Source organism: Papio anubis, chromosome 4 (assembly GCF_008728515.1).
Source record: "Papio anubis isolate 15944 chromosome 4, Panubis1.0, whole genome shotgun sequence".
Lineage (NCBI taxonomy): Eukaryota > Metazoa > Chordata > Mammalia > Primates > Cercopithecidae > Papio > Papio anubis.
In genome coordinates, this window is record NC_044979.1 from 56,206,072 (window position 1) to 56,222,627 (window position 16,556).

A 16,556-nucleotide genomic window follows, 5' to 3' on the forward strand; every position below is an offset into this window, starting at 1 on the left:
ACACTCCAGTAGTTGTTCTAGGCTTATTATAATCTTAGACCATGACAGGTGGATTGTTCAGGGAGGGGAGGATCTGAAGGAATTTACTTAAAGATCCAAGAGATAGAGATGACCACGTGACTCATTGGCCCTCATTCCTCAAGGCTCACTGCCACACACATGCAGTCATTAAGACCCTCTGAGACTTCTCCAAATCACTTACAAATCCCACTTTTAGGTAGGAAGGGAATTAGTCGAGCTAACAACCTCAGTATATTGGCCTTTCCTCTCTACTTTCTAACTCTTAATCTTCAGAAAAGTTTTATTTACTGGCTTTGATCAATAGATTAACAATTAGAAAAATGCATTAAAATTTTCCACAAAAATCTCAAACTTATACGACTTAAGTATGAATAGTATATATGTCTAGTTCTGAAGTTACTTTAGTTTCTCCATTAAGTTCTTAAACTTTTTTACCTTGATCTCTAACCTAAGGAGGTAATATTAGGTCCATCTATAGAATAAGCAGCTCTGGTGTGGCTTGGCATAATTTTTTTAAATATTGGAAAAATTTTCATCTTTAAAAAACTTTAAATACACCCATACTATATACTGCACAAATACTCATTTTAAGGAACTAAACAAGCAAAACAATTACTCCTTAGTTCAAACTAAAAACTATTACAGGGCACACTGTGATCAACTACAGAACCAGGAGAAAACAGGCATTTGACTGCTGCTCCCTAGACTGTTTATCAATATCTTGGGCCATAGATGTGTGCAATGGAATAAATGTATCTTAGATCTAAAACCTGTTGAGGTCTGAGATCATGGATGCTTTTAACTAAAACCCTATGTAACTCTGTAAGTTAAATCTATAGATACTTTCCAATTAGCAATAACTAAAAAGCAAATAAACACACTTTGGGTAAATACCTCCCTCAGGATTGGTCCACAAGCTTAGAAAAATATATAGGCCAGGATAAAAATATACAATATATAAAAATAACTAGCTAACTTGATATTCACCATTGGCAACTTTCTTCAGGAAATATATATCCCGTAAGTATATAGATATAGAATGAACTAATAAAAATGGATTCAATGGTAATCTCAGCCGGGCATGGTAGCTCACACCTATAATTCCCACACTTTGGGAAGCTGAAGCGGGTGGATCGCTTGAGCTCAGAAGTTCAAGACTACCCTGGGCAACATGGTGAAACCCCATCTCTACAAAAAATACACAAATTAGCTAGGCATGATGGAACACGCCTGTAGTCCCAGCTACTTGGTGGGCTGAGGAGGAAGGATCACCTGAGACCATGAGGTTGAAGCTGCAGTGAGCAGTATTCATGCCACCGCATGTGACAAAGGGAGACCCTGTCTCCAAAAAATTACTAATAACACTGTTAAGAGCTATCTAATTTGCTACTATTTGGAAAAAGTTATCATGTAAAAGTAACAAAGAAGACATGAAAAGTACCTTTATGAATGTAAAACACTGAATATGTGATTTGTTCCCAAGAGGCACACTTCGGGCTGTAACATACACACAAACTTCCTAGAAGAAAGTATAGTAGAGTTTAATCTATGTCATAAATAAAGTTTCCTAAACCACTTAAACTTACTTCTATCCCTTTAGATGTCCTGCCTCATCTTACCTCACAGATTATTCCCAAGTCCTAGAAGTGGTCTATTAACAAGTTGCTAAGAAATTTCAAAGCAGTAATTTTTTAGCGCACACTATAAGCAATGTATTGTGGCAGGCTATTGAAGGATAGGAAAATGAACACAGATATACTCCTGCATATGAAATCATGGGGTTCTAGACAGTTTCCAAAGCCTCAAGAGATTCTCCTAATATGCATGCATTGTCCTTCCTTATCTAGTTTGTCAACTTCTAATTATTACTAACAGCTATGAACACCAGTTTATCAAAAACTGTGTTCATTTCACAGAAAGTTTCCAGTCTCTCGTTTATCTTGATTGAAAGGAAAAGTATGATCTATCTTATGGGTCAGTGAAAACAAATGTGGCATATGAGTCCATATCCATCCATAATTGAGTCACTGAAGGCATTGGCCCAAGGCCAAAGGAGAGCTCTTAGTATAGAACGGCCTTTCCAGGTAAGTCTTGACCCCCTTCACTTACCCCATCACTCCAGAACACCCTCAGCTTTCCCCACCTCTCTCAATGTGTGAAACTGTACATTATCTCTAGCAGCTGCTGCTGTATGGACTAATGTCCATCAGTGACCTACATACAAATGAGGACAATATGCTTAAACACATATGTCTATTCTAATGCATTTATTTGATTAACTGAAATAGGAGATTGACAGGTAGAAAGTAACTCGAAAAGGAGTCAGGAAACCTGAGTTCTAGCCCCAGAGCTAATGTTAACTAGCTGTGTGAACTCAATCGCTACTCTACTTCAGTGGATTTCAGTATTTCCTCTACTTTACTCCATTAGTTTCTTTATCAAAGAATCATGGTAGAAAAAAAGTCAATTTCCTCTAAGAGGGCTATTTAAGGACGTTTATAAGCATTCTGTTATAATATTTGTCAATTGTGACTTTTTAATGACATTTAACACTGCAAAGTATTGTCAGTAGTACATTTCATTGCAATTATCTTAAACACAAAATAGCAAAAAAGAATTACTTCATCAGATAACATGGTAACAATTCTATCAGATGTAAAATGACTGTTACGCTTACTGAGCACACAATAACAACTTTTCTTTACAATTACAGCCAACTCACTGAGAATAAAAGTAATCTATCACTAAAGTATAAACAAAATAATAATTATGAGAGTTACAAAAGTCTCATATACCACTTGGACTGCTTTCATACAGTAAACATTATCAGCAAAAAACTACTGGTTTATCCATTGTTTTATATACTATAATCACAAGGAACATGAAATTGCTTTTAAAAAGACAGACTATAGACTCTCTAGTAATAAACAAAAATTAAAACAAGGCACCATAATTTTCCTTTAGAAGTAGTTTTTTTGTTGTTGTTTTTTTTTAGTAACAGGCTTAATTCACTTTATTTTTCTTGTATAAAAACCCTATGTTGTAGCCACAGCTGGAGCCTGGGTCCGCTGCACAGAGACTCTGGTGTGGGTCTTGACAAGGTGGTCAGTGAATTCCTGATAGGGAGACTTGGTAAACACAGTCTGCTTCCAGAGGTCAGGGGTCAGGTAGCTGTAGGTCTTAGAGATGGCATCAAAGGTGGCCTTGGCGAAGTTGCCCAGGGTGGCAGTGCAGCCCTGGGCTGAGGTGTAGCAGTCATCAATACCAGCCATCATGAGCAGCTTCTTGGGCACAGGCGCTGAGACGATGCCAGTGCCCCTGGGTGCAGGGATGAGGCGCACCAGCACAGAGCCCAGCAGCCTGTCACCTTGCACAGGACGGTGTGGGGCTTGCTGATCTTGTTCCCCCAGTAGCCTCTGCGCACCGGGACAATGGAGAGTTTGGCCAGGATGATGGCCCCACTGATGGCAGTGGCCACCTCCTTGGAGCACTTAACACCCAGGCCGACGTGGCCATTGTAGTCCCCGATAGCAACAAACGCCTTGAACCTGGTGCGCTGGCCAGCACGGGTCTGCTTCTGCACCGGCATAATCTTCAAAACCTCGTCTTTGAGAGAGGCCCCCAAGAAAAAGTCAATGATCTCAGATTCCTTAATGGGCAGGCAGAAGAGGTAGATCTCCTCCAGGGACTTGATCTTCATGTCCTTGACCAAGCGGCCCAGCTTGGTGACGAGCATCCACTCCTTATCCTCGGCCTTGCCTCCACGAGCTCCGCGGCCTCGGCCCCGGCCCCGATGCCACTGCCGAAACCTCCGCAGAAGCCACCGCGATTCCCCATCCCAGGGCCACCAGGGCCTCCGGGCACCCCCCCCGCGCTGCACCGGCATCATCTGCCATTTGGTGTTCTCTCGGAGAAGCAGAAGTAGTTTTTTAAATGATAATGAATACTGTCAAGGGAGTATGTGCTTCTTACACAATTCTCAAATAGTAGTGAATGAGTGAACTAATACAATGTCTCAGAAAAATTGTTTCACAGAGGGTTAAATGTATTAATACCTTGCATTCACCTAGTAGTTCTTTTAGGATTCTATCCTGGGAAATGAACACGACAACATAGATCATAACCTCCACTCTAAGAAATTATCTGCACTCCATCCTTTAGAGAATGAAAGTTGTTTTTTCTCATTTGGAAAAAAAAGTGAGATGTAGAATAAATGTACCTAATTACATATTCTAAGAACCATATCCAGAACTTACAAGCAAATATTTCCAAATTGTTAGGCCATGCTTACTTGCCCCACCCAATCCCAAAGGGAAAAACAGACACAGCAAGGTGAAATGGTATGTACTCAGGCTCTGTGAAGCTATCCAACAGAACTTTCTTTGACAATGGAAACGTTATATACCCGTATAGTCCAATATGGTGGCAACTAGCCACATGTAGTCATTGAACACTCAAAATGTGGATAGTACAACTGATGCACTATTTATTTGAGACGAAGTCTCACTCTGTTGCCCCGGCTAGAGTGCAGTGACACAAACATGGCTCACTGCAGCACTGACCTCCCGGGCTCAAGCAATCCTCCCACCTCAGCCTTCCAAATAGCTGGGACTACAGGCGTGTGTCACCATGCCTGGCTAATTTTTTTTAAGAGATGGAGTCTAGGTTGCCCAGGGTGGTCTTGAACTCCCAGGCTCATGTGATCTTCCTACTTTGGCCTCCCAAAGAGCTGGGATTACAGGATTTTTTTTAAAATTCTATTTTAGATTCAGGGGTACATGTGAAGGTTTGTTATATAGATAAACTCCTATCATAGGGGTTTATTTTTACAGATAATTTCATCACCCAGCTATTAAGCCTGGCACTCAATAGTTATTTTTTCTGCTCCGCTCCCTCCTCCCACCCTCCACCTTCAAGAAGACGCCAGTGTCTGTTGTTCCCGTGTTCATGAGTTCTCATCATTTAGCTCCTACCTGTAAGTAAGAACATGAGGTATTTCATTTTACCGTTCCTGCATTAGTTTGCTAAGGATAACAGCCTCCATCCATCTCTATCCACGTTCCCACAAAAGACATGATCTCATTCTTTTTTATAGCTGCACAGTAATCCATGGTATATATGCACCACATATTCTTTATCCAATCTGTCATTGATGGGCATTTAGGTTGATTCCATGTCTTTGCCATTGTGAAAAACACTGCGGTTAACATTTGCATACATATGTCTTTATGGTAGAATGATTTTTATTCCTCTAGGCATATACCCAGTAGTCAGATTGCTGGGTCCAATGGTAGTTCTGCTGTTAACCTTTGAGGAATCGCCATACTGCTTTCCACAATGGCAGAACTAATTCACACTCTCATCAACAGTGTATAAGTCTTCCCTTTTCTCTGCAACCTTGCCAGCATCTGTTTTTTGTTTGTTTTACTTTTTAATAGCCATTCCGACTGGTATGAGATGGTATCTCATTGTAATATGTATTTGCATTTCTCTAATCCTCAGTAATATTTTTTCATATGCTTGCTGGCCACCTGTCTTCTTTTGTAAAGTATCTGTTCATGTCCTTTGCCCACGTTTTAATGGAGTTGTTTTTGTCTTATAAATTTAAGTACCTTGTAGATGCTGGATACTAGGCCTTTGTCAGATGCATAGTTTGCAAATATTTTCTCCCAATTCTGTAGGTCGTTTGGTTTACTCCATCAGTTTCTTTTGCTGTGCAGAAGCTCTTAAGTTTAATTAGATCCCATTTGTCAATTTTTGCTTCTTCTGTGATTGCTTTTGATGTCTTTGTTATGAAATATTTGCCCATTCCTATGTCTAGGATGGTATTGCGTAGGTTTTCTTTCAGGATTTTTATGAACTTGGGGTTTTACATTTAAGTCTTTAATCGATCTTGATTTGATATTTGTATATGTTATAAGGAAGGGTTCCAGTTTCAATTTTCTATATATGGCTAGCCAGTTATCCCACCACCATTTATTGAGTAGGGAGTCTTTTCCCCATTGCTTTTGTCAGCTTTGTTGAAGATCAGGTAGTCATAGGTGTGCAGCCTTATTTCTGGTTTCGCTATTCTGTTCTATTGGTCTATATGCCTGTTTTGGTACCAGTACCAAACTGTTTTGGTTACTGTAGCCCTGTAGTATAGTTTGCAGTTGGGTAATGTGATACCTCCAGCTTTGTTCTTTTTGCTTAAGTGTGCCTTGGCTATTCAGGCTTTTTTGGTTCCATATGAATCTTAAGATAGTTTTTTCTAGTTCTGTGAAGAATGTTGTTGGTAGTTTGATAGGAATAGCATTGAATCTGTACATTGCTTTGCGCAGTATGGCCATTTTAATGATATTGATTCTTCCTATCCATGAGCATGTTTTTCCATTTGTAACTTCTGATTTCTTTGGGCAGTATTTTGTAATTCTCATTGTAGACCTCTTTAACTTCCCCTCCCCGGTTAGCTGTATTCCTAGGTATTTTATTCTTTCTGTGGCAACTGTGAATGGGATTGCCTTTCTGATTTGGCTCTTGACTTCACTCTTGTTGGTGTAAAGAAATGCTACAGATTTCTGTACATTGATTTTGTATCCTGAAAGTTTGTTGATGTTGTTCATCAGTTGAAGGAGCTTTTGGGCTGAGACTATGGGGTTTTCTGTAGCATCATGCCATCTGCAAACAGGGATAGCCTGACTTCCTCTCTTCCTATTTAGGATGCTCACTTGCCTGATTGCTCTGGCTAGGACTCCCAAAACTATGTTGGATAGGAGTGGTGAGAGGGGGCATCCTTGTCTTGTGCCAGTTTTCAAGGGAAATGCTACCAGTTTTGGCCCATTCAGTATGATGCTGGCTATGGGTTTGTCGTAGATGGCTATTATTTTGAGGTTTTCCTTCAATACCTAGTTTACTGAGAGTTTTTAACATGAAGGGGTATTGTGTTTTATCAAAAGCCTTTTCTGCATCTATTGAGATAAACATGTGGTTTTTGTCTTTAATTCTGTTTATGTGATGAATCACATTTATTGAATTGCATATGTTGAACCAACCTTGCCTCCCAGGGATGAAATCTACTTGATTGTGGTAGATTAACTTTTTGACATGTTATTGGATTCAGTTTCCATGTATTTTGTTGATTTTTGCATCAGCACTCATCAAGGATATTGGCCTGAAGTTTTCTTTTGTTCTTATGTCTCTGACAGGTTTTTGGTATCAGGATGATGCTGGCCTCATAGAATGAACTGGGGAAGAGTCCATCTTCCTCAATTTTTTTGAAAGGGTTTCAGTAGGAATGGTACCAGCTTTTCTTTGTACATCTGGTAGAATTCAGTTGTGAATCCATCAGGTCCTGAGCTTTTTTCGGTTGGAAGGCTATGTATTACTGATTCAATTTGGGAGCTTACTATTGGTCTGTTCAGGATCAATTTTTGGGAGGCTGTATGTGTCCAGGAATTTATCTATCTCTTCTAGGTTTTCTAGTTTGTGTGTATAGAGGTATTCTTAGTAGTTTCTGATTATTTTTATTTCTGAGGGGTCAGTGGTAACATCCTATTCGTCATTTCTAATTGTGTTTATTTGGATCTTCTCTCTTGTCTTCTTAGTCTAGCATGGGTTCCTGGAGTTGTACATTTACTCACCACTTCCCTGAGTGGCAGAGGTTCCCCTGGCCCTGTGTCACTCCTAGGTGGGCTGTCATCCTGCCTTGCTTTTCGCCATTCTCCATGGGTTGAGTTGTTTCCTTGATTAGTCCCAATGTGAACATCTGGATGATTCAGTTGAAGGTCCTGCATTTACTCCCCCCTTTTGTTCTTCCCTGTGACAGTGGCTCACATTAGCTGCTTCTAGTCAGTCCAGGATTTTTTTCTTTAATTTTAATTAATGTAAATTTAAATAGCCGTATGTGGCTAGTGGCTGCCATACTGGACAACACAGCTCTAGAGCACTGGTTCTTAACCCTGACAGCACATTAAACTTACTCGGGATCACAGATGCCCAGGTTCCACCTCAGAAGAATTAAGTCAGAATCTCTGGGGGTGTGAGACTCAGGTATTTGTATTTTTTAAAGCTCACTAAATGATTCTAACGTGAACCCAGGTTGAGAACCACTTTTGAAATCAGCAGATTTGGATGTGAATCCTGCTTTTGGTTTACTAAGTCTATTGCCTCAGGCAAGTTAATTAAATTATCTAAGCCTCAGTTTCCTCATCTGTAAATAAAGAAAATATAGAACTTATTTCATAGGGTTCTTGTGAGATAATTAAATAAGATATTGTGTATAAAGAGATTGTTATTGTTAGATTGTTAGTTGCAAAGAAGTTATATCTGGCTATAAAGGTTAGCTGGTATTATTATTCCATAACAGTCTTGCTGCTATTTACAAGCTGGAGGAAGTCACAGTTTGAAAAAAATAAAGCATGCTCTTAAGGGTGTATCCAAAGATTTTTAATGAAATTCATCAATGATGAAGATAACATCTCAACGTTGGCTAGCCTTGGGGAAATCATTTGGACAATGAAAACTATCATGGACAAAGTTTTCCAAGGGAAATTATCTCATTGGAGCAATTATTAAAAGGCTCTATAAAATGCTAAAACAAAGGCCTAATATGGGAACTTGTGAAGAGCAACTCTTGCAGTTATATGAATAGGAAGGAGAATTTACACACTTCCCTACTCACTACCCTCCCAATACGTGGTGCACGAGAAAGAATTATAGCCACTGACTTAGAACACACAAGAGCACTACAGCTTCAGAGCTGACTATTAGACAGGGAAATAGTAAGATATGCTTTCAATGCTTAGAAAGTCTGATTTATCCTTTTTATTCGAAAAATCTATATAAACTCATGTTAAATAATACACAAGTGGCCTGACAGCAGCAGTACTTTTGCCCACCACCAATCTCATGGGCACGCCCATCACCCAGATCATAACCTGTAGTTCCTTGGAAGACAGCCGTCTTTATTTCTTAGTGCTGGGAAATTCAGGACAAATGTTTTCAAGAATATAAAAAGTAATGCTGAAAGGACAAAATAGCTTCTGATGACCAAAATGTGACAGCAAAATGTCAAATATTATTATATCATCATCATTAATGTAAATAGTTGAAATAAGTTTGTATAAGGGCCTAAGTTTATCAGCATTCCTTTCCTGAACCACAGTTTCTGGCCTCCATGGCACTGGAGAATTCAGCTTTCTACTATAGAGGGAGTCACATGTAGCTTAGACTCTTTGCTTCCTTCTCCAATACTATTTTGCTGGAATAGATTTTGTTTAACAACAAAGGTTTAAAAAAAAAAAAACAAAAAAAACAAAAAAAAACCACTTTTGAAAAGTAATATGGAAAACACATGAACAATTTATTAGTCAAAAAACAAAAGGTTGCTTCTCTGGCTTGTTTCATCTTAAATCTGGAAGCATCTCATTTGAAACAGGCTTTTTTCTTTTATTTTTTCAAAGCTGATTGTGAAGAGTGAATTTTGTTTTCTACCCTTCCATACACTGCTGAGAAGGGGAAAAAACAGACTCTTCCACATTTTATGTCAGATAAACCTAACATTTTATTAAATACGTCATAATTAGCCCCATTTATAACTTACAGCTGGTAATGGTCATGAGAAATGCCTGTGGAAATATAAAAAGGAATAAAAAGCCACACAGGAGTAAAGCCTAAAATGATCGTTCATAACCAACAGATTTAAAGTAAAGTACCAGGGGCTGGGCGTGGTGGCTCACGCCTGTAATCCCAGCACTTTGGGAGGCTGCGGTGGGCGGATCATCTGAGGTCAGGAGTTCGAGACCAGCGTGGCCAACATGGCGAAACCCTGTCTCCACTAAAAAAATAAAAAAAATTAGCCCGTCATGGTGGTGTGTGCCTGTAATCCCAGCTACTCAGAAGGCTGAGGCAAGAGAATCACTTGAACCCAGGAGGCGGAGGTTGCAGTGAGCTGAGATTGCTCCATTGCACTCCAGCCTGGGCAACAGAGCAGAACAAGACTCCGCCTCATTCATAAATAAATAAAGCAAAGTACCAGGGAAGAAACCACCCTGATCCCTCCATATGAGCTCTGGATCCCATTCCACCTTCTAAGCAAATTCATTGTACCAGTTATTCCTCTCTGCTATGTATTGTCCTGTTTCCTCTCCACTCAATATATGCTGTAAGCATTCAAACATCCTAGAGTCTCTACTGTCTTAAAATATTCCCTAAATCCTATTTCCCTGTCCAGCTGCTGCCTCTCTCATGTCTACACATACTGCTATGACTTTTTTCAATTCTCATATGCCACTTAACCCAGCATAGTCAAGATTTCACCTCAATTCCACAACACAAACAGCTCACAGTAATCTTCATGCTACTAGACACAGTGGACTCCACCTCTCACTACCTATTCAGTCATTTCTTTGTGAAACTACCCTGTGCCTTCAGCTACTACAATACCACACTTGTTTTGGTTTTTCCTTTCTCTCTCTCCATTCTTTTTTCCTTTTCCTTTGGATGTTCCACTTAACCTTTATATATTTATGTTCCCAGATCTTATTCATAAGTGTCTTCCCTCCTGACCAAATACTCCCCCCATGGCTTCAAATGCCAGCTATATTCTAACAGTTTCCACATTTATTCATTGCCAGTCCTGACCCCTCTTCTAAGCTCCAGATCTTTTAGTCAACATGTCCAAAACAAAACTCACAATCTTCCTAAGCTCCATCAAAACCCCTATACCTCAGTAAACTACACTACTGTTCACTCATTTGCCGATGCCAGAAACCTGAGAACCATTCCTCTTCCGTGTAATTTATAGCAAATTATCTTAATTTCATCTCTAAAATGCATCCCAATCCCATCTAGTTCTTTTCACCTGTACTGCCCATCCTAGTTCACCCTTATTTCAAATGTAGGACTAGACTTAACTGCTTATCTTCCCACTTTTTCTCTTGCCTCCTCCAACCCAGTCTCCATCTTTTGTCATCTTTTTTTTTTTTTTTTTTTTTTGACGGAGTCTCACTCTATTGCCCATGCTGGAGTGCAGTGGTATGACCTCAGCTTACTGCAACCTCTGCCTCTTGGGTTCAAGTGATTCTCCTGCCTCAGCCTCTGAGTAGCTGGGACTACAGGCATAAGCCACACACCCAGCTAATTTTTTGTATTTTTACTAGAGATGGGGTTTTGCCATGTTGGCCAGGCTGCTCTCAAACTCCTGACCTCAGGTGATCCACCTGCCTTGGCCTCCCAAAGTGCTGGGATTACAGGCGTAAGCCACCGTGCCCGACCCAATCCATCCTCCATACAGCAGCCACAGTGATCTTTTGAAAATATGTATCTAATCATGTCATTGCCTGCACAGATGCTTTGGTGAAGGAGTATCAGTGAATCCTAAAACTGACAGGTGAAAGGCTGAGAATAGAATAGTCACATGGTGACAAAGTACCCTCCTACAAATTACTAATTCAGAGGTTAAAATGTGCCTTCATAAGGGAGACATACAGTGGTTACCACTTAACCAAATGACCAGACTTAGCATCACTAACAGTAGGACATCTTGACATTATAGGCCTCCTGATCTGATAAAAGCGAAGTTCACAACATCACCTATGAAGTATTCTCACTAAAAATGCTTACCTTATGTCTAACTGTGCCTTTACTCAGTTGTGCGGAGCTTCCAATTTACAGGAAATGTATAGAGGAAAAAGTTAAATGCCTATGTAAGTAAACAATTGGATAAATCCAGAATGTGGATCATTCCACAAGACAAATGGGCTGGACTCTTCAATATGTAAATGAAAAGAAAGGCAGGGAGTACGATGTAACAATTGTTGTACATTAACAGACTATGAAGATTTAAACAGCCAAATGTAATGCATGAATCTTGATGGAATCCTGACTTTAAAAGTTACATACATACATATTTATTTATATATACACACATATATATGCACATGACATTTTTGAAGAAATTATGAAAATTTGAATAGAAAATAAAGTTTATTGACTAATGTGATAATTTATTTCAGTAACAAGGGAACAGAGATTATGTAGAAGTGTCCTTAATCAAAGGAGGTGTGTGCTAAATTATCTAGTGGTTAGGTGTTACGATGTCTGCAACCTCCTTTTGAATGGACTTGGTCAAAAAGTAAAACGATACCTATATATAGTGAGAATGATAAAGCAAATACTATAAATATGATTGTATAAGTAAAAGGTACATGGATGTTCATTATATTTTTGAACTTTACGGTGAGCTTGTGCATTCTCAAAATAAATTGTATAGTAACAAAACATACCCTTCAATGACTTCTCATCATTCTTAGGATAAAGTCTAAAATCCTCCCATGATCCACAAGGTCCCATATGGCCTGGCCGCTGCCTACCTCTCCAGCTTTCTCTCTCTCACTCACTCTACTTCAGTGACATGGTCTTAGTTCATACATAACCTTCAAGTCTCCACTGAAATACCACCTCCTTGAGCTCTCTAGGACTGGTGTATGAAGGGATGAGTACAGCTGAGGGATACCTGAGGTGGACAGGAAAAGGGGGAATGGATTATGCAGGAATGAAGTGGGAAAGGGGGCAATTTTCAGGACTAAGAATGGAATGGGATGGAATAACTTGGAAGGAGGCAGAAACAAAGATGGACTGGCTGAACTAGAACATGGTTGAAGATACTAGTATCTTCTATTAAACCTCCATCATAAGTTTTCATGACTTTCTATAACGCTCATTCATAATATGATTTTATTTAAATACTAAGTGTGCACTTGTGTAATGTCTAAAATCTGCGCCAAATAGTAACCTTTACGCTAATAAAGATTAGGGCAGTTTTACTTATCATATCCCCAACACCTAGCAAACAGTAAGTGCTCAATAAATGTTGGCCTAATGGGTGAATGTCCCACAATAATTTGACTTCAAAGGAATACAATTTTAGTCGAAATGCTACTTAACTCAAGTAGTAAATGTCCATTAAAGTTGAGATATTAAAAATGGCTACTACATGTAGTTATCAGAGCTGATGATTTAGATGATTATTAAGGTTAATGAGCAGTTTTTCACCAGATTTATTGAATGTAATCATATTCATCTTCTCTCATCTTTAGGTATTCTTCTTTTCCCTCTGCTTTTTTTCTATCTATAAAAACTGGTATTAAGAAACAAAATATTTCACATTAATAACTTTATGTCAAGCTCTGATTGTTAACATCAGTAGGCTGCAGCATGGCTCTTAAAGCCAGGTACACAAGTTTAGAACCAAACACATCAGTAAGCCTGACCCAGAAAGCACAGCTATCGCTGTTTGCCATTTGTTAAAAGATGAAGCAGGTGAGAAAATGTAGATTGGTTAAATACAAATCCATCTTCTCTGTTAGAACCATACAAATAATAACTACTAGAAGAAAAATTCTGCTGTTAAGAATAACTGTGGCTTCCTCAATACAGACAGTGTATATTTAAAATTAATGAAGATGATTTGATATATGACAATCCATATGATCACCAACATAAAAATGTAACTCTGTTCTATATTCAGACTCCATATAGCTAAAGGATGAGTAAATTTTGTCTAGAACTCAAGTACAGTTGAATAAAATGATAAATATAACCCTAGTTTACCTGTATGGTTGGTAAAAACACACAGAGTCAGGTGTTTGGATAATTTTTCTCGGTCTTGATGGTAATCACATCCAAAGTTGACAAGTCTAAGAACACAAAGAATGAGAAATTATTGTATGCATTTAAAAATACATCCCTTCATAAAGGATGTGAGTAACCACTAAATAATATACCCACAGAAATAGAAACACATTCCTGAGAAATTTAAGTAGATAACTTTTTTTGGTTAATAAATTATGTAGTTTTTTCAAAATATACGGTATATAAATGGCATTAGCCTAATAATAAGGAAAAAATATTACTTTCATCTTACATTTTTATAACTTTTCTGATATAGAGTAATGCACACACTAGTTTCAAAGTAAGCAAAGCTAAATGCTCATACATGACGAAATAAAGCTAGTGAAATACTTAACAGTTCAGGATTATCATTACTCCAATTTAGAAAGATTTTCATGTCTTCTACATATTGATGGCCTTATGCTTATTTTTTCAGAAGCATCTCATGTTTCCGCCACATGTAAAATAGAGTGGAAAAAGGAAAAAACCTTGTCTTGTGTGTAAAAAGGAAAACAGAAAAAAAAAAACAATAAACTCAGCTGAGCTACAAGTGGATTGACCTGTGACATCCTCTTTGATGGCAATAAAAAGGGTTTCGATGTTTGATTCCCAATGTAGCTCTCTGACCCATCGAATCCTTCTATTTAATCACAGGGAGAAGGGTATATCCATATATCAAAATAAATGGAGATGCACTACAGAAATAAATGGCTAAGAAAATCAATACAATTGACTTTATATGTAAAATCCTGGGTTCATGTTTGATAAAGTTGTTTATATTTGCTATGGAGAATGGGAATACAAAAAAAGATGGACACAGTATATCAAACTCTCTTTTTATCTGCATAGCATAAAGTAGGAATAAATATAATCATTTTGCCCACAAGTATCTATAAAAATTAGTAACGACCTATGAATAACTTACTTAAATCCTGAGTTGCTTAATGATACGTCCAAGGGTACTTCAAACTGTCAAAAAAAATCAGAAGAAAATGAACCCACAATGAAAGTGATGACAGTTCTGAAAACCAGAGCAAGCCCAAGTAAACCAGAAAAATATTGTGCTTGCCTAATAATGAAATGTAACCATCATTATCTTCAGAGGTTGTACTCCAAATCCATTGCATAGAAAGTCCATTGAAAATACTCTGGAGTTTACATACAATCATGAGCTTGATGTTTATTTATTTCTTAAAGGGTTAATGCTTGACAAACTTTGTCTTAGATTTGAATATCAAAAACAGGTTGTACAATAGAACAATTGGAAGCAACCATCTTTTACAAGACATAGATGACTGAGTAAGAAAGGAAGGACTGGGTGTCTTTAAAAGGAGAGTAGATGAGCCAACAGAAGCACAGGATGGGTAAGTGTAATTCTTGCAATGGCATAACAATGTGTATTAGACAGCAACACTAGTCCTACTCAAGAATAGGCCAGCACGGTGGCTCACACCTGTAATTCCAGAACCTTGGGAGGCCAAGGCAAGTGGATTGCTTGAGGTCAGGAGTTCAATACCAGCCTGGCCAACATAGTAAAATCCCATCCCTACTAAAATACAAAAATTAGCTGGTCATGGTGACAGGTGCCTGTAATCCCAGGTACTAGGGAGGCTGAGACAGGATAATTGATTGAATCCAGGAGGCAGAGGTTGCAGTGAGAAGAGATCATGCCACTGCACTCCAGTCAGGGCAACAGAGTGAGACTCTGTCTAAAAAAGAAAAAAACAAAAAAACAAAACAAAAAAAACAACACTGTATTGCCCATCACAAAGATATTAAAGACTCTTCACCACAATGCTAACTTTTTAAAAATCTTTTAAAAAATTTAAAGTCTTAAATTTACATTTTCCTATTTTTAGAAGTTTTTTCTTTTTTTTCCATTGATGCAACAAATGCTAACGTTCCAAATAGCTTTTTCAGGGGTAATGCTAGATTTTGATTAAACTATACCCTCTGATTGACTTGTCTCTTTATTCTCAAATCCACCATCTTCACAAGTCCTTTTGGGTCAAATAACTTGTAACCCCTTAAAGCTATGTCTTACAGACCCCAAAAATTATTAGGTTGGTGTAAAAGTAACTGCAGTTCTTGCCATTACTTTTAAATGATTAGAAACCGCAATTACTTTTGCGTCAACCTAATACCTTCTACTAATCCTCACTTACACGTGTTTCTTTGATGTGAAGCATTCAGTTAGCGGACATTTCTGGTGTGTGTTCTTCTAGTGACCTAATGAACTGGATTTGCTATGGAGTGGAAGCCTGGAGATGGCAAGAACTAATTTTACTTGCTCATACAAGTGACTAACACAAACATCAGGGATGCTAAAGCGCTGCTCATAATAACAATTCTCTTAAAAGAGGGTAATGTATCGGCGGTGGCTCACGCCTGTAATCCCAGCACTTTAGGAGGCCGAGGCAGGCGGATCACGAGGTCAGGAGATCCAGACAATCCTGGATATTACGGCGAAACCCCATCTCTACTAAAAATACAAAAAAATTAGCCAGGCGGGGTGGCGGGCGCCTGTAGTCCCAGCTACTCGGGAGGCTAAGGCGGAAGAATGGCGTGAACCCACGAGGTGGAGCTTGCAGTGAGCCAAGATCACACCACTGCACTCCAGCCTGGGTGACAGAGCAAGACTCCATCTCAAAAAAAAAAAAAAAAAAGAGTAATGTATCATAAACTTTCCTGTAGTGTGATCATTTTCTGAACTTACCATTAAGTTATAGCTCTCATCAGCATAAAACTGGATACATTTTAAGATACTCCTTGATTTCTAAAAGAGAAAACAGAATGGCATATTTATTTAAAAACTAGGAAAAAAAGAAAAGGAAGCAGTCAAGAAGCAAACAATTATGAAAATCTTTTCATCACTATGTTTAATA

The 16,556-nt window shown here is 38.5% G+C and overlaps 1 protein-coding gene and 1 pseudogene across 10 annotated transcripts in view; both read right to left on the minus strand.

Moving 5' to 3' along the window:
* The window catches only part of GSAP (gamma-secretase activating protein), a 108,991-nt gene that overhangs the window by 52,477 nt on the left and 39,958 nt on the right, over nt 1-16,556 (minus strand). For 8 of the 9 annotated variants that reach the window (XR_004183443.1, XR_004183444.1, XM_021935315.2 and 5 more), the window contains exons 10-13: nt 16,388-16,447; nt 14,597-14,640; nt 13,612-13,697; nt 1,463-1,540 (exon numbers count right to left, since the gene is read on the minus strand). Coding sequence is in view for 7 of the 9 variants with exons in the window: in XM_021935315.2 (XP_021791007.2) it covers nt 1,463-1,540; nt 13,612-13,697; nt 14,597-14,640; nt 16,388-16,447 (268 nt within the window). In the remaining 2 variants the exon portion in view is untranslated. The remainder of the gene's footprint in view (nt 1-1,462; nt 1,541-13,611; nt 13,698-14,596; nt 14,641-16,387; nt 16,448-16,556) is intronic. The other variant, XM_031665949.1, reaches the window with a different exon arrangement.
* On the minus strand, nt 3,020-3,932 carry LOC108585114 (annotated as a pseudogene). Its single transcript, XR_001901085.2, has one exon. The product of XR_001901085.2 is annotated as a 40S ribosomal protein S2 pseudogene (transcript).